An 18786-nucleotide genomic window follows, 5' to 3' on the forward strand; every position below is an offset into this window, starting at 1 on the left:
GGGCCGTGACACGCCACTCTTCAACGAACGGTCGAACATACGATGTTTGACTCGAACACAAAGCTCATCCCTTGTGGTGTATTTCGGAAGGTAATCCATTGCTTTTTCTCTGTCTGGAGCTCCACTTGGTCCAGCCTCGTTCTTTTGTAGGATATAAAGAGCACTCGGCTTTTCTTTTCTTACCATTTAATTATAAAATATACAGAAGTAAACAATCCGATCGATACATATATCTGGAATCATGCAGGAACCGTCTCAGACTTACTGATTCTTTATTGACCTCGTAAAAAGCGCACTCATCCGGGGCTCCAAGTTCATTTTTTACCATTTTAGAATTTTGATACAATGAAAAAAATACTTTATATATGAATATACATATTCTTATTCCGCTGCAAATATAGAAGCTTACAATCGCTCCATAGTGCGTACATATTGGCATTTTTTACAAGTCGGCTGTATCGGTTGCGTTCATTCTGAGCGGAGGCCGTAGGCGCGGGGAGAGGAGGGAGAATGATACAACAACTTGGAGGAACAGAAAGCTGAGATTTTTGAATCCACTAAAAGAGAAAAAATACAATTTGAGACTCAAAAGATATTAAATAAAGTTTGTACATCACTGGAGCCGGTTTGGCGGACACAAAGTAACGATTTTGTAAAAGAAAAAAAAGAAAAAGTTGTACTTGGGACCCGCGGTCTGAGGTTGTACTTGGGACCCGCGGTCTTAATAAGTTGTACTTGGGACCCGCGGTCTGAGGTTGTACTTGGGACCCGCGGTCTGAGGTTGTACTTGGGACCCGCGGTCTGAGGTTGTACTTGGGACCCGCGGTCTGAGGTTGTGCTCCTCTCTGCAAAGACTCTTCAACCTAAAGGACCCCAATGGGAGACAGAAAAGGGATCTGTCCGGATGGCTGGGGTTTGGGACGGCCATCTTGGTTAGCGGTAACCGCCGTGCAGTCATGACGTTTATCAGCAGAGTTTTCTCCTCCGGAGGAACATCAGAGTAATAAGTAGGTGTGTCCGTTCTGCGCTCCTGCGCCAGCTCTTCGCTCCCACGTCCGAGAAAAGTCCAGTGCCTCAATGCTTCTTTGGTTCGCGCCATGCTGGCTGGACTGGCTAAGCTTTAGGTTTCCTGTTTTTCCTACAAAGGAATAAATATATATTTTAGTCCTGACTTTATTAACCCCTTCAATCCCGGGCACTTTTACCCCCTTCCTGCCCCCCAATACCGTCACTTCCACCCCCTTCCTGCCCCCCAATACCAGGCACTTTCACCCCCTTCCAGCCTCCCAATACTGGGCATTTTCACCACTTCTTGCCCCCCCTCAATACCGGGCACTTTCACCCCCTTCCTGCCCCCCAATATGGGCACTTTCACCCCCTTCCTGCCCCCCCCCAATACCGGGCACTTTCACCCCCTTCCTGCCCCCCAATACCAGGCACTTTCACCCCCTTCCAGCCCCCCAATACTGGGCATTTTCACCACTTCTTGCCCCCCCTCAATACCGGGCACTTTCACCCACTTCCTGCCCCCCAATATGGGCACTTTCACCCCCTTCCTGCCCCCCCCAATACCGGGCACTTTCACCCCCTTCCTGCCCCCCCAATACCGGGCACTTTCACCCCCTTCCTGCCCCCCCAATACCGGGCACTTTCACCCCCCTTCCTGGCCAATTGTCAGCTTTCAGCGCTGTCACACTTTGAATGACAATTGCGCAGTCATGTGACACATAGGACATTTTTATCATTTTTTTCATACAAATAGAGATTTCTATTCATGGTTTTTAACCACTTCCTGTCCAGCCTGTAGCAGAAGGACGGCCGGGAAGTGATTAGTTATCATATGACGTCCAGCAGGATAAGCCGCCATTGCACGCACACGGAGACGCACAGCGCAGCGATCGGTGGCGTGGTGTGTCTGTCTGACGGAGGATCTTTACCACATGATCAGCTGTGTCCAATCACAGCGTAAACGGGAAGAGCCGCATACCGGCCGTACTCCACTGACAGACATGAGTAGAGGAGAGCTGATCAGCTGTGTCCAATCACAGCGTAAACAGGAAGAGCCGCGTATCGGCCGTACTCCACTGACAGACATGAGTAGAGGAGAGCCGATCAGCTGTGTCCAATCACAGCGTAAACAGGAAGAGCCGCGTATCGGCCGTACTCCACTGACAGACATGAGTAGAGGAGAGCCGATCAGCTGTGTCCAATCACAGCGTAAACAGGAAGAGCCGTGTATCGGCCGTACTCCACTGACAGACATGAGTAGAGCTCTCCGCTGTTGACTCGGCGCACCCCGGTTCTTCCTCCCGCTGTCCGGTGCCTTCTCCTTCAGCGCTGAACGTCTTCATCTTCTTCTTCTTCTGTGCTGTGACGTCTTCTTCTTCCGGGCTGTGACGTCGTCTTCTTCTTCTCCCGATGTTGACACGTCGCCTCTTCTCGCTGCAATGACGGGTGCGCGGCTTGCATCTTACTTATATAGGCCTCACAGTCCCATCATGCTCCGTACCTACCTATGTGATACCTACCCACGTGGGTAGGTACCGGAGCATGATGGGACTGTGAGGCCTATATAAGTAAGATGCAAGCCGCGCACCCGTCATTGAAGATGACGTTCAGCGCTGAAGGAGAAGGCACCGGACAGCGGGAGGAAGAACCGGGGTGCGCCGAGTCAACAGCGGAGAGCGGCAAACATAGAAGAAGACCCCCGGAGAGCGGAGAAGACCCCCGGATAGCGGAAGAAGAAGCACACCACCCCCGCCGAAGACGTCGGAGGAAACCCGCCGGGGGTGGTGGGGCGCTTTTATAAAAGCGACCCCCCCCCCCCCGGCGGTGGAAGAGAACCAGACGGCGGCAAAGAAGAGCGGCCCCCACCCGAAGACGTCAAAGAAGAAGCCCCCCCCCTGGTGAAAGAGCTAATAAAGAAGACAGGGGGGGCCTCCGGAGCAGACTAATAAATTATTTTAAAAACCCTTGTGTCGTGTTTATTAACTTTAACTTTTTGCCTCCAGGTTAATGGGTAGGGGTACGATGTACCCCATATCCATTCACTTAGGGTGGGGGGCCGGTATCTGGGGGCCCCCTTATTAAAGGGGGCTCCCAGATTCCGATAAGCCTCCCGCCCGCATACCCCGACAACCAACGGCCAGGGTTGTCGGGAAGGGGCCCTGTCCTCATCAACATGGGGACCGGGTGCTCTGGGGTGGGGGGGCCGCAGTGCGCCCCCCCTGCCCCAGAGCACCCAACCCCCCCCATGTTGAGGGCATGCAGCCCGGTACGGCTCAGGAGGGGTGGGCCGCTCGCTCTTCCCCACTCCTTTCCTGGCCGGCCGGGTAGCGCGCTTTGGATACGGGTCTGGTATGGATTGTAGGGGGACCCCCTACGCCGTTTTTTCGGCGTAGGGGGGGGGGTCTCCTTACAACCCATACCAGACCTAAGGGCCCGGTATGCTCCCGAGGGGGGAACCCATGCCGGATTTTTATTTAAAATCCGGCGGGGACTTTCCCCTCAGGATTCATACCAAATGCCGCACACGGCGTTAGCGGATCGGATGGTAAACGGATCATCCGTTTTTCGTCCGTTCCGTTTTTTTGACAGAAGAAAAATAGGGTTTTCTTCCGTCCAAAAAAACGGAACTTAACGCAGACGGATGCTAACGGACGTTAACCCATAGGGAAGCATTGCGGTCCGTTAACGGACGTCCAAAAAACGGACGAACGGAACGGACGTGTGAAAGAGCCCTAAATGGGAAGAGCCGCGTATCGGCCGTACTCCACTGACAGACATGAGTAGAGGAGAGCCGATCAGCTGTGTCCAATCACAGCGTAAATGGGAAGAGCCGCGTATCGGCCGTATTCCACTGACAGACATGAGTAGAGGAGAGCCGATCAGCTGTGTCCAATCACAGTGTAAACGGGAAGAGCCGCGTATCGGCCGTACTCCACTGACAGACATGAGTAGAGGAGAGCCGATCAGCTGTGTCCAATCACAGTGTAAACGGGAAGAGCCGTGTATCGGCCGTACTCCACTGACAGACATGAGGAGAGCCGATCAGCTGTGTCCAATCACAGCGTAAACAAGAAGAGCCGTGTATCGGCCGTACTCCACTGACAGACATGAGTAGAGGAGAGCCGATCAGCTGTGTCCAATCACAGTGTAAACGGGAAGAGCCGCGTATCGGCCGTACTCCACTGACAGACATGAGGAGAGCCGATCAGCTGTGTCCAATCACAGCGTAAACAGGAAGAGCCGTGTATCGGCCGTACTCCACTGACAGACATGAGTAGAGGAGAGCCGATCAGCTGTGTCCAATCACAGCGTATACAGGAAGAGCCGCGTATCGGCCGTACTCCACTGACAGACATGAGTAGAGGAGAGCCGATCAGCTGTGTCCAATCACAGTGTAAACAGGAAGAGCCGCGTATCGGCCGTACTCCACTGACAGACATGAGTAGAGGAGAGCCGATTAGCTATGTCCAATCACAGCGTAAACAGGAAGAGCCGTGTATCGGCCGTACTCCACTGACAGACATGAGTAGAGGAGAGCCGATCAGCTGTGTCCAATCACAGTGTAAACAGGAAGAGCCGTGTATCGGCCGTACTCCACTGACAGACATGAGGAGAGCCGATCAGCTGTGTCCAATCACAGTGTAAACGGGAAGAGCCGCGTATCGGCCGTACTCCACTGACAGACATGAGTAGAGGAGAGCCGATCAGCTGTGTCCAATCACAGCCTAAACAGGAAGAGCCGCGTATCGGCCGTACTCCACTGACAGACATGAGTAGAGGAGAGCCGATCAGCTGTGTCCAATCACAGTGTAAACAGGAAGAGCCGCGTATCGGCCGTACTCCACTGACAGACATGAGTAGAGGAGAGCCGATCAGCTGTGTCCAATCACAGTGTAAACAGGAAGAGCCGCGTATCGGCCGTACTCCACTGACAGACATGAGGAGAGCCGATCAGCTGTGTCCAATCACAGTGTAAACGGGAAGAGCCGCGTATCGGCCGTACTCCACTGACAGACATGAGGAGAGCCGATCAGCTGTGTCCAATCACAGCGTAAACAGGAAGAGCCGCGTATCGGCCGTACTCCACTGACAGACATGAGGAGAGCCGATCAGCTGTGTCCAATCACAGTGTAAACGGGAAGAGCCGCGTATCGGCCGTACTCCACTGACAGACATGAGTAGAGGAGAGCCGATCAGCTGTGTCCAATCACAGCGTAAACAGGAAGAGCCGCGTATCGGCCGTACTCCACTGACAGACATGAGTAGAGGAGAGCCGATCAGCTGTGTCCAATCACAGTGTAAACAGGAAGAGCCGCGTATCGGCCGTACTCCACTGACAGACATGAGGAGAGCCGATCAGCTGTGTCCAATCACAGCCTAAACAGGAAGAGCCGCGTATCGGCCGTACTCCACTGACAGACATGAGTAGAGGAGAGCCGATCAGCTGTGTCCAATCACAGCGTAAACAGGAAGAGCCGCGTATCGGCCGTACTCCACTGACAGACATGAGGAGAGCCGATCAGCTGTGTCCAATCACAGCGTAAACAGGAAGAGCCGCGTATCGGCCGTACTCCACTGACAGACATGAGTAGAGGAGAGCCGATCAGCTGTGTCCAATCACGGTCGGCAAGGGGTTAAATTGCAACTTTATACTAAAAAAACTCAACAGAATAAAACTTACAGGCTGAGCTTCCGGCTCTGAGCTTCTTTACTGCCGTTTGTTTTCTGGTCAATGGAGGTTCCTGCGGCTCGAGAGGAAGTTGTGACCGCGCCGGAGAACGCCACAGAGGGGCTGGCACTGCTGGTCCGGACTTTAAGGGAGTCGTCTGAAAGAAACGCATTCCTCCTTTATATCTCCCGAGTACATTATACAGTATATATCATTAAACACAATTATAGTGCAAAGTCACGCCCCTTTCATCACTTTATACAGCGCCTGGAAAAAGTATTCATACCCCTCCATACACAGAGCCTGGAAAAAGTATTCATACCCCTCTATAGACAGCGCCTGGGAAAAGTATTCATACCCCTCTATACACAGAGCCTGGAAAAAGTATTCATACCCCTCTATACACAGAGCCTGGAAAAAGTATTCACACCCCTCTATATACAGAGACAGGAAAAAGTATTCATACCCCTCTATATACAGAGCCTGGAAAAAGTATTCATACCCCTCCATACACAGAGCCTGGAAAAAGTATTCATACCCCTCTATAGACAGCGCCTGGGAAAAGTATTCATACCCCTCTATACACAGAGACAGGAAAAAGTATTCATACCCCTCTATAGACAGAGACAGGAAAAAGTATTCATACCCCTCTATAGACAGAGACAGGAAAAAGTATTCATACCCCTCTATACACAGAGCCTGGAAAAAGTATTCACACCCCTCTATATACAGAGACAGGAAAAAGTATTCATACCCCTCTATATACAGAGCCTGGAAAAAGTATTCATACCCCTCCATACACAGAGCCTGGAAAAAGTATTCATACCCCTCTATAGACAGCGCCTGGGAAAAGTATTCATACCCCTCTATACACAGAGACAGGAAAAAGTATTCATACCCCTCTATAGACAGAGACAGGAAAAAGTATTCATACCCCTCTATAGACAGAGACAGGAAAAAGTATTCATACCCCTCTATACACAGAGCCTGGAAAAAGTATTCATACCCCTCTATACACAGAGCCTGGGAAAAGTATTCATACCCCTCTATACACAGAGCCTGGGAAAAGTATTCATACCCCTTGAAATTTTCCACATTTTGTTACAACCAAAAACGGAAATGTATTTTATTGGGATTTTATGTGATGGACCAACACAAAGTGTCACATAATTGTGAAGTGGAAGGAAAATGATACAAATATGTGAAAAGTGTGGGGGGGAGGGGCATTTGTATTCAGCCCCCTTTACTCTGATAACTAAAATCTAGAGCAGGGGTCTCCAAACATTCTAAACAAAGGGCCGCTTTATTGTTCCTCAGACTCTTGGAGGGCCGGACTTTGGCCAGCAGGGGGTGGAAATGTTCCTGACATCAGTGGAACTAAACATCTGGTATTAGGGGGAGGAATAGTGCCCCATTGTTGGTATCATAGGGAGGAAAAGAGCCCCATTAGTGGTGTCAGTGGGAGAAATGGTGCTCCACTGTCGGTGTCAGATGTCAGAATAGTGTCTCGTATCAGTGGGAGGGATACTGCCCCAAGGGCTGGATAAAGGCAAGCAAAGGGCCGCAGTTTGGAGACCACTGATCTAGAGGAACCAATTGCCTTCAGAAGTCACCTAATTAGTAAATAGAGTCCCCCTGTGTGTCATTTGATCTCAGTATAAATACAGCTGTTCTGTGAAGCCCTCAGTGGTTTGTTGGAGAACCTTGGTGAACAAACAGCATCATGAAGGCCGAGGAACACACCAGACAGGTCAGGGATAAAGTTGTGGAGAAGTATAAAACAGGGTTAGGTTATAGAAAATCTCCCAAGCTTTGAAGATCTCACGGAGCTTCTGTTCAATCCATCATCGGAAAATGGAAAGAGTATGGCACAACCGCAAACCTACCAAGACATGGCCGTCCACCTAAACTGACCGGGCCGGGCAAGGAGAGCATTCATCAGAGAAGCAGCCAAGAGGTCCATGGTAACTCTGGAGGAGCTTCACAGGAGCTGCACAGCTCAGGGGGGAGAATCTGTCCACAGGACAACTATTAGTGGTCTCTCCACAAATCTGCCCTTTATGAAAGAGTGACAAGAAAAAAGACATTGGAGAAAGAAAGACATAAGAAGTCCTGTTTGTAGTTTGTGAGAAGCCATGTGGGGGAGGGGACACAGCAAACATGTGGGGGAGGGGACACAGCAAACAAGTGGGGGGAGGGGACACAGCAAACATGTGGGGGAGGGGACACAGCAAACATGTGGGGGAGGGGACACAGCAAACATGTGGGGGAAGGTGCTCTGGTCACATGACACCAAAATTCAACTTTTCCGCTATGTGTGGGGGAAACAAACACTGCACATCACCATGAACACACCATCCCCACTGTGAAACATGGTGGTGGCATCATCATGTGGTGGGGATGCTTTTCTTCAGCAGGGACAGGGAAGCTGGTCAGATGGGAAGATGGATGGAGACAAATACAGGACAATCTTAGAAGAAATAAAAACAAAGTATCAAAATAAATATGGAACCGTGGTTCAAATGATAAAACAGCGCTAAGAAGTGTATAGCCCCAGGTAGGAGCTTTGAATATGAAAACAAAGGTGGTGTGCTAGGTGATCAATAAGCAAGGCGTGAGTGCACCCTGTACCCTATTTAAAGATTCACCAGACTAATAATAAAATTCCCAAATGGGATGCAGGCTTACCACAGCCTGTAAGAGGACTGGCTTGTAAAAGTCAATCCTCTCAGGCACAACCTCCTTATGTTTTCAGAATCTGCCACAGGTCATTCCAATGGGGGCACATATAGGCAAAAGAGAATACTCAATAGTGAAGTAAGACCAAAAAAATATCCCACACAATGCCAGGAAAACAAAGCCCCCTTAAGTAAATGCCCGTACAGAAAAACCAAAGTAAATGAACAAGTAATCAAGCCTGTAATGTTCTGCTGTCACCGCCGTCCACGAGCACCAGGGGCCGCACGAGTGTTTGTATCGCTGGTAGCGCTGGTAACCAATGGTCAGCTTGTGGAGCGCAGAAAGACTTCCTGTGTCCGCAACACAGGAAGTCTTTCTGCGCTCCACAAGCTGACCATTGGTTACCAGCGCTACCAGCGATACAAACACTCGTGCGGCCCCTGGTGCTCGTGGACGGCGGTGACAGCAGAACATTACAGGCTTGATTACTTGTTCATTTACTTTGGTTTTTCTGTACGGGCATTTACTTAAGGGGGCTTTGTTTTCCTGGCATTGTGTGGGATATTTTTTTGGTCTTACTTCACTATTGAGTATTCTCTTTTGCCTATATGTGCCCCCATTGGAATGACCTGTGGCAGATTCTGAAAACATAAGGAGGTTGTGCCTGAGAGGATTGACTTTTACAAGCCAGTCCTCTTACAGGCTGTGGTAAGCCTGCATCCCATTTGGGAATTTTATTATTAGTCTGGTGAATCTTTAAATAGGGTACAGGGTGCACTCACGCCTTGCTTATTGATCACCTAGCACACCACCTTTGTTTTCATATTCAAAGCTCCTACCTGGGGCTATACACTTCTTAGCGCTGTTTTATCATTTGAACCACGGTTCCATATTTATTTTGATACTTTGTTTTTATAGCTTTATTGGGTTTTTTACCCATTTTAAAATAGCAGCTCTTTGGATCTTTTTATCAATTTTAGTTACTATTGATAAATCCAACACCTTTCCTTCACTTCTTTTTCTACACTTGGGATCAGACAATTCATTGTCCACTGGCGCCGGAAGTGCACTTTTAGTCCCATACCTGTCCAGTTGATGCACCTTTATCTTTAATCTTAGAAGAAAGCCTGTTAGAGTGCAAAAGACTTGAGACCGGGGGGGGGGTGGGGGGGGTGGTTTCACCTTCCAGCAGGACAACGACCCTAAAGTACAGCCAGAGCTACAATGGAATGGTTTACATCAAAGCCTATTCATGTGTTAGAATGGCCCAGTCACAGTCCAGACCTAAATCCCATTGAGAATCTGTGGCAAGACATGAAAATTGCTGATCAGAGACGCTCTCCATCCAATCTGACAGAGCTTGAGATATTTTACAAAGAAGAATGGGCAGAAATGTTCCTCTCTAGATGTGCAAAGCTGGTAGAGACACCCCCAAAAAGACTTGTAGAGAAAGGGGGTTCTACAAAGTATTGACTTTACAAATGCCCCTCCCCCCACACTTTTCACATATTTATTTGTATCATTTATCATTTTCCTTCCACTTCACAATTATGTGTCACTTTGTGTTGGTCTATGTAACGGCACCCCGAGTATGAAAGGGGTTAAAGCCATTTAGGATATTCCCTTTTCGAACACAAGGCAGCTACCGACACTCCAGTCAGGCAAACAAGACACATAAGAATAATTCCCCCCCGATAACGAGACGAAGCTCTGTCTTGAGGTTCAAGCAGGACTGACCAACTTTATTGAAAAGACTACAAGGTTTATACACAGTCAAAAGAGGAGGTGCATCCATATTCTGCTCATAATACTCTGAAAACACACCTGTGACCAGACCTAATTAACATGAGCTAATTAACTAATCCCTTTAAGCAGCCTGGCTGTCTCCTAAACTACAATACACATTATCACAGGACTCCTTCATACAATACGGGGTCAATTAGCACAAGCCACCATGAAAAGATCCTTAGAAGTTATCCTGGACTCATCTACACCACAACAGACAGACAGGGGGCCGGAGTCGACGACATCAGCGCCTCCTAACAATATGAATCAGTCAGTCTTTACATATATCCTGGAATGCCCACATTGGGAGTTACTTCCTGTGCATAGACCTCACAGCACTCAGGGGACACATCTTCATATTTCTTGAGAGATATTGTTAATGAATATTACTGTCCCATTTTAAGTAATCCAAGAAATAATTTCTCAGTCACTCTGCGCCCCTAATGGACACAGGGTGATTTAGACATAAGAGGTGCATGGGGAGCTGAAGCAGGGGTAAGTGATCCTGGGTTTCACGGGCCCTCCGTTACCGTCTATCACATAAAATCCCAATAAAATACATTTATGTTCTTGGTTGTAACATGAGAAAATGTGTGAAATGTCAAGGGGTATGAATACTTTTTCAAGGCACTGTAGTTCTGTACCACCACATGTAACGATTTGAGATGGATTTTTGCTTAAACATTTCTTTAGAAATACAGATTTTTCTCTCTGCAGTGCTCTGTGATGGTGGAGCTGAGTAATAACCACACCCCTCAGCACAAAGGGAAGGGGAGGGGGCGTGTCTGACCAGGTCAGGTCTGAAATCTGTGGTTCTGATTCCGGTGTCTACTGAGCTGTGCATTCATATTTAGTCTGCTGTAGCAGGAGGAAACATTAGAAGAATGGAGGAAACATTGGAAGAATGGAGGAAACATTGGAAGAATGGAGGAAACATTGGAAGAATGGAGGAAACATTGGAAGAATGGAGGAAACATTGGAAGAATGGAGGAAACATTGGAAGAATGGAGGAAACATTGGAAGAATGGAGGAAACATTTGAAGAATGGAGGAAACATTGGAAGAATGGAGGAAACATTGGAAGAATGGAGGAAACATTAGAAGAATGGAGGAAACATTGGAAGAATGGAGGAAACATTAGAAGAATGGAGGAAACATTGGAAGAATGGAGGAAACATTAGAAGAATGGAGGAAACAGAAGAATGGAGGAAACATCGGAAGAATGGAGGAAACAGAAGAATGGAGGAAACATTAGAAGAATGGAGGAAACAGAAGAATGGAGGAAACATTAGAAGAATGGAGGAAACAGAAGAATGGAGGAAACATTAGAAGAATGGAGGAAAGATTGGAAGAATGGAGGAAACATTGGAAGAATGGAGGAAACATTAGAAGAATGGAGGAAACAGAAGAATGGAGGAAACATTGGAAGAATGGAGGAAACATTAGAAGAATGGAGGAAACAGAAGAATGGAGGAAACATTGGAAGAATGGAGGAAAGATTGGAAGAATGGAGGAAACATTGGAAGAATGGAGGAAACAGAAGAATGGAGGAAACATTAGAAGAATGGAGGAAACAGAAGAATGGAGGAAACAGAAGAATGGAGGAAACATTAGAAGAATGGAGGAAACATTGGAAGAATGGAGGAAACATTGGAAGAATGGAGGAAACATTGGAAGAATGGAGGAAACACTAGAAGAATGGAGGAAACAGAAGAATGGAGGAAACATTGGAAGAATGGAGGAAACATTGGAAGAATGGAGGAAACATTGGAAGAATGGAGGAAACATTTGAAGAATGGAGGAAACAGAAGAATGGAGGAAACATTGGAAGAAAGGAGGAAACATTGGAAGAAAGGAGGAAACATTGGAAGAAAGGAGGAAACATTAGAAGAATGGAGGAAACATTGGAAGAATGGAGGAAACATTGGAAGAATGGAGGAAACATTGGAAGAATGGAGGAAACATTGGAAGAATGGAGGAAACATTGGAAGAATGGAGGAAACATTAGAAGAATGGAGGAAACATTAGAAGAATGGAGGAAACATTAGAAGAATGAAGGAAACATTGGAAGAATGGAGGAAACATTGGAAGAATGGAGGAAACATTGGAAGAATGGAGGAAACATTTGAAGAATGGAGGAAACATTGGAAGAATGGAGGAAACATTGGAAGAATGGAGGAAACATTGGAAGAATGGAGGAAACATTGGAAGAATGGAGGAAACATTGGAAGAATGGAGGAAACATTAGAAGAATGGAGGAAACATTAGAAGAATGGAGGAAACATTGGAAGAATGGAGGAAACATTGGAAGAATGGAGGAAACATTGGAAGAATGGAGGAAACATTGGAAGAATGGAGGAAACATTGGAAGAATGGAGGAAACATTGGAAGAATGGAGGAAACATTGGAAGAATGGAGGAAACATTAGAAGAATGGAGGAAACATTGGAAGAATGGAGGAAACATTAGAAGAATGGAGGAAACATTGGAAGAATGGAGGAAACATTGGAAGAATGGAGGAAACATTGGAAGAATGGAGGAAACATTGGAAGAATGGAGGAAACATTAGAAGAATGGAGGAAACATTGGAAGAATGGAGGAAACATTAGAAGAATGGAGGAAACATTGGAAGAATGGAGGAAACATTAGAAGAATGGAGGAAACATTGGAAGAATGGAGGAAACATTGGAAAAATGGAGGAAACATTGGAAGAATGGAGGAAACATTGGAAGAATGGAGGAAACATTGGAAGAATGGAGGAAACAGAAGAATGGAGGAAACATTAGAAGAATGGAGGAAACATTGGAAGAATGGAGGAAACATTAGAAGAATGGAGGAAACATTGGAAGAATGGAGGAAACATTGGAAGACTGGAGGAAACATTGGAAGAATGGAGGAAACATTGGAAGAATGGAGGAAACATTAGAAGAATGGAGGAAACAGAAGAATGGAGGAAACATTAGAAGAATGGAGGAAACATTGGAAGAATGGAGGAAACATTGGAAAAATGGAGGAAACAGAAGAATGGAGGAAACATTAGAAGAATGGAGGAAACATTGGAAGAATGGAGGAAACATTGGAAGAATGGAGGAAACATTGGAAGAATGGAGGAAACATTGGAAGACTGGAGGAAACATTGGAAGAATGGAGGAAACATTGGAAGAATGGAGGAAACAGAAGAATGGAGGAAACATTGGAAGAATGGAGGAAACATTAGAAGAATGGAGGAAACATTGGAAGAATGGAGGAAACATTGGAAGAATGGAGGAAACATTAGAAGAATGGAGGAAACATTAGAAGAATGGAGGAAACATTGGAAGAATGGAGGAAACATTGGAAGAATGGAGGAAACATTGGAAGAATGGAGGAAACATTGGAAGAATGGAGGAAACATTGGAAGAATGGAGGAAACAGAAGAATGGAGGAAACAGAAGAATGGAGGAAACATTAGAAGAATGGAGGAAACATTGGAAGAATGGAGGAAACATTGGAAGAATGGAGGAAACAGAAGAATGGAGGAAACATTGGAAGAATGGAGGAAACAGAAGAATGGAGGAAACATTGGAAGAATGGAGGAAACATTAGAAGAATGGAGGAAACATTGGAAGAATGGAGGAAACATTAGAAGAATGGAGGAAACATTGGAAGAATGGAGGAAACATTAGAAGAATGGAGGAAACATTAGAAGAATGGAGGAAACATTGGAAGAATGGAGGAAACATTAGAAGAATGGAGGAAACATTGGAAGAATGGAGGAAACATTGGAAGAATGGAGGAAACATTAGAAGAATGGAGGAAACATTGGAAGAATGGAGGAAACATTGGAAGAATGGAGGAAACATTGGAAGAATGGAGGAAACATTGGAAGAATGGAGGAAACATTAGAAGAATGGAGGAAACAGAAGAATGGAGGAAACATTGGAAGAATGGAGGAAACATTGGAAGAATGGAGGAAACATTGGAAGAATGGAGGAAACATTGGAAGAATGGAGGAAACATTGGAAGAATGGAGGAAGTTTGCCCCTTGCCTGGTTCTTCACTCTCCAGAGCCCTCAGCTATGATGCAAGCAGTGGGCGGGCTCTTGGGAGGAGTTATGCAAATCTGAAAATGCCTTGATGGGTGGGTGTCAGTCTGGAGAAGTGGGCGTTCCTAGGCAGGCTGTATTTGCATAGGTAACGCCCACATGTGATGTTGAAGGTTGTACATAAAATACATTTCACTTTCTCTTACCGACAAACGGCAGCAAAACGTTCTTCCCGACTCCAATCACAGAGTTACTTTTGCTACAAAAGATGAAAAACGGCAGTTAGATGAAACAGAATCCAGAATAATTGCATGATTTTGGATGAGGGGGGAGGGGATGGAAACGGACGATGTACCCGTCGGCTCTAATAGGCTTCACTCCCCTCCGCGCTCACTCCCCGCCGCGCTCACTCCCCACTGCGCTCACTCCCCGCCGCGCTCACTCCCCGCCGCGCTCACTCCCCGCCGTGCTCACTCCCCTCCGCACTGACTCTGGGTTAAAGTGAACCTGTCATGACAGAAATAATGGGGCTGGTGACTGCCTGGTTGATGGGTATTTTCAGGGGGAGGCGTGTCTCTCTTATGATGTCATACTTGGTCTTGTCCAGGGAGCTGTGTTTCGGGTGCATGACGTGGCTGCTGAACGATTGGCTCCGGATCAATTTGCTCTTCTTGCTTTCTCTGCTGACAACTGCAAACAAGCAGACGGGAGTGTGAGGCCTTGTTCTACATTGTGATGTCATAGGTCATGTGACATCTCTTCACTCACCTGTCTGTGTGCCTGAGGAGGTTCCAGAGATTACTGTCGGGAGATTTTTCGGCAACGCCGATCCCGTTTTACTGTCTCGACCTGAAACAAAGCAGAGAGTGAGGACGAGCCGGCGCGCTAATTGGCGCGTCGCCAACGCATCGCCTTCAAACAGTCACTTACGCTTCCTGTCATATGTCTTCTCATTGCTGGACCGAGCCTCGCTTTGTTGTTTTTCCTTTTCTATTTGTTCCTGAAAAACAAAGAAAAACAGATTTATATCTTTGATGGTGGCCTGACCATTGCTGACCCAGATTGACCAGACTGCTCTCTGGTTTGTCACCTGCCTGGACCTGACTGCACTCTTAATTGCAACCTGTCTCAATCTTTGCCTGGACCTGACTTCTCTCTTGTTTGCTACCTGCCTCGACCCCTGCCTGGACCCGACTACTTTGACTGCCAGCTGCCTCGACCCCTGCCTGGACCCGACTACTTTGACTGCCAGCTGCCTCGACCCCTGCCTGGACCCTACTACTTTGACTGCCAGCTGCCTCGACCCCTGCCTGGACCTGACTACTTTCTTGACTGCCAGCTGCCTCGACCCCTGCCTGGACCCGACTACTTTGACTGCCAGCTGCCCCGACCCCTGCCTGGACCTGACTACTTTCTTGACTGCCAGCTGCCTCGACTCCTGCCTGGACCCGACTACTTTGACTGCCAGCTGCCTCGACTCCTGCCTGGACCCGACTACTTTGACTGCCAGCTGCCCCGACCCCTGCCTGGACCCGACTACTTTGACTGCCAGCTGCCTCGACCCCTGCCTGGACCCGACTACTTTGACTGCCAGCTGCCTCGACCCCTGCCTGGACCTGACTACTTTGACTGCCAGCTGCCTCGACCCCTGCCTGGACACGACTACTTTGACTGCCAGCTGCCTCGACTCCTGCCTGGACCCGACTACTTTGACTGCCAGCTGCCTCGACCCCTGCCTGGACCTGACTACGGTCTTGACTGTCACCTATCTCGACCCCTGCCTGGACCTGACTACTTTCTTGACTGCCAGCTGCCTCGACCCCTGCCTGGACCCGACTACTTTGACTGCCAGCTGCCTCGACCCCTGCCTGGACCTGACTACTTTGACTGCCAGCTGCCTCGACCCCTGCCTGGACCCAACTACTTTGACTGCCAGCTGCCTCGACCCCTGCCTGGACCCAACTACTTTGACTGCCAGCTGCCTGGACCCCTGCCTGGACCCGACTACTTTGACTGCCAGCTGCCTCGACCCCTGCCTGGACCTGACTACTTTGACTGCCAGCTGCCTCGACCCCTGCCTGGACCCGACTACTTTGACTGCCAGCTGCCTCGACCCCTGCCTGGACCTGACTACGGTCTTGACTGCCAGCTGCCTCGACCCCTGCCTGGACCTGACTACGGTCTTGACTGTCACCTATCTCGACCCCTGCCTGGACCTGACTACTTTCTTGACTGCCAGCTGCCTCGACCCCTGCCTGGACCCGACTACTTTGACTGCCAGCTGCCTCGACCCCTGCCTGGACCCAACTACTTTGACTGCCAGCTGCCTGGACCCCTGCCTGGACCCGACTACTTTGACTGCCAGCTGCCTCGACCCCTGCCTGGACCCGACTACTTTGACTGCCAGCTGCCTCGACCCCTGCCTGGACCCAACTACTTTGACTGCCAGCTGCCTCAACTCCTGCCTGGACCCGACTACTTTGACTGCCAGCTGCCTCGACCCCTGCCTGGACCCGACTACTTTGACTGCCAGCTGCCTCGACCCCTGCCTGGACCCGACTACTTTGACTGCCAGCTGCCTCGACCCCTGCCTGGACCCAACTACTTTGACTGCCAGCTGCCTCGACCCCTGCCTGGACCTGACTACGGTCTTGACTGCCAGCTGCCTCGACCCCTGCCTGGACCTGACTACGGTCTTGACTGTTACCTATCTCGACCCCAACCTGGACTAGCGGGTAGTAACAAAAGTTCTAGGTCTATCTCTTGCCCTATGCTAGTCCATACGTACAATCAAGAATCAGGCACAATTAAATGCGCCACTGAACGCAATCTGAAAATATTGCAGTCAGATAGATCTTTGGGTCCTGAAATCAAGACCAAACCAATGATGGCGTTCAAACGCGGTAAGACGTTACGAGATCACCTAGTACAGGCTGACCCACGACACAAGTACGCTAAGACCGCAACTAAAATATCCCATAAAACCGGGTGTTTTAGATGCTATAACTGTAATGTATGCAACTCCCTTATTTGTGGGGAATATTTTTCACATCCGCATATGGGGGGGTCGCTATCCCATACGCGAATATTTTAATTGCAACACCGACTTTTGTGTCTATATTTTGAAATGTCCCTGTACATTAGTATACGTTGGGAAGACTATTGGCCCATTTAAGAAGCGTTTCCAAAAACATAGAAGCGACATTAGGATAGCTTTGACTAAAACCGCCAAGGGGGAACAGGTAGATCTGAACAAACCTGTGCCTTTACATTTTGTGACAGTCAAACACCAGGTCCACGAACTTCGTGGCATGGTTATTGAACATGTTAAAGCACCCTATAGGGGTGGTGATCGTAATCGATCACTACTCCGCCGTGAGGCGTATTGGATACACACGTTGGGGACAGTACACCAATTTGTCTCTGACGTGCTTCATTGATGATCGCTGATGGGTCGCTCTGTCTTCCATTAGGCTCCCCTATGTGGTGCCTTTTGGCCCTTTATTAGGTTTATTCGTTTAGTGTTCTTTTTTGCTCGAATCGCATACCGTTCTCGTTCTCGCGCACTAATCATACTGGATTTAAATGTTTTAGCTTTGCCATTGTTCATTATGAATGACACCCCATATGGTATTGTTTATACCATTGATTTTTTTTCAAGCCCCTGTGGGCTTCTTTTGAATTGTATATTTTTGTTTTCCTTTTTCATGTTGACAATGTAGACATTGTGCATTCTGCCATGTATGGACGATGACCCCATCAACTTAGACCTTTGGCAGGTCTTGATAGGGTGTACATTGATATAGCTCGTTGTAGCAACCATTTGTCTGTTGGTGTTTTCACCCGGATTGTTTTGTTAGCTCTCTGCATAGTGTCTACATCTTTTACTTTTTAGTCTGCTCATCCTGGCTACTTTTCACTTTTTTGTCTTTTGTTATTTGTTTTCTTTCTTCTTTTTTTATTTTTCTTGTATTTTTAACATTTTTTCCCCCCTATTTTTTTTTTTTTTTAGCGTTTTTTTAGCTTATTTATGTATGCCTGTTTATCTGTATGTATGCTCATCAGCGTTTATTCTTTCTAATCTTTTTCCTTTTTTCCTACTTTTTTACTGTCTTTCCGCTGCGCTTTTAAGCTGGGGTGAGCGCACCATACTTCCTCTATTTCGTAACTCTCCTTGGCCCCTTTAGCCATGTGACAGCGGCTTGCTTTCCAAGCCTCACTGTCACATCTGCCTTGAGTGATAGGTTGGGCCAATGTGCGGCGCCCTGACGTCATTGTTTCCATGGTGGCAGCAGCCGCACATCGGCGTCTTCCGAGATGTCTTCCCGCATCCTGTGCGCTTGCGCGGGATGCGTGGTAAGATATGATTGGCGGTTGGCAATCCTTATTGCATTATGTGGGGTATCAGCTGTGCGATCGTGACTACGATCGCAGACTCAGCGGGGGGGTATACTGTCGACACCTTCAGCCCTGTTACATGTGATGTGATTGATTTATCTCACTAGCAATGTGTGACACAGTTGTGCGATCGCCACTGCGATCGTGAGTACAGCGGGGGTAGGTTGTCGGCACCCCAGGCTGCTTTTTCCTGATGATAATCCACAAGCAGCTGGTTACTAGCA

At 48.0% G+C, this 18786-nt stretch overlaps 1 protein-coding gene across 1 annotated transcript in view; it reads right to left on the reverse strand.

Moving 5' to 3' along the window:
- Positions 1-255: 255 nt before the first annotated feature.
- PPP4R4 (protein phosphatase 4 regulatory subunit 4) overlaps positions 256-18786 on the reverse strand; it is an 88030-nt gene continuing 69499 nt past the window's right edge. Inside the window, exons 18-23 of the mRNA XM_040333564.1 lie at positions 15095-15164; positions 14933-15013; positions 14758-14854; positions 14371-14423; positions 5690-5834; positions 256-1138 (exon numbers count right to left, since the gene is read on the reverse strand). Of these exons, the coding sequence (XP_040189498.1) occupies positions 1114-1138; positions 5690-5834; positions 14371-14423; positions 14758-14854; positions 14933-15013; positions 15095-15164 (471 nt within the window). The 3' untranslated portion in view covers positions 256-1113. The remainder of the gene's footprint in view (positions 1139-5689; positions 5835-14370; positions 14424-14757; positions 14855-14932; positions 15014-15094; positions 15165-18786) is intronic.

The sequence above is a fragment of the Rana temporaria genome, chromosome 13 (assembly GCF_905171775.1).
Source record: "Rana temporaria chromosome 13, aRanTem1.1, whole genome shotgun sequence".
In the NCBI taxonomy this organism is placed as follows: Eukaryota; Metazoa; Chordata; class Amphibia; order Anura; family Ranidae; genus Rana; species Rana temporaria.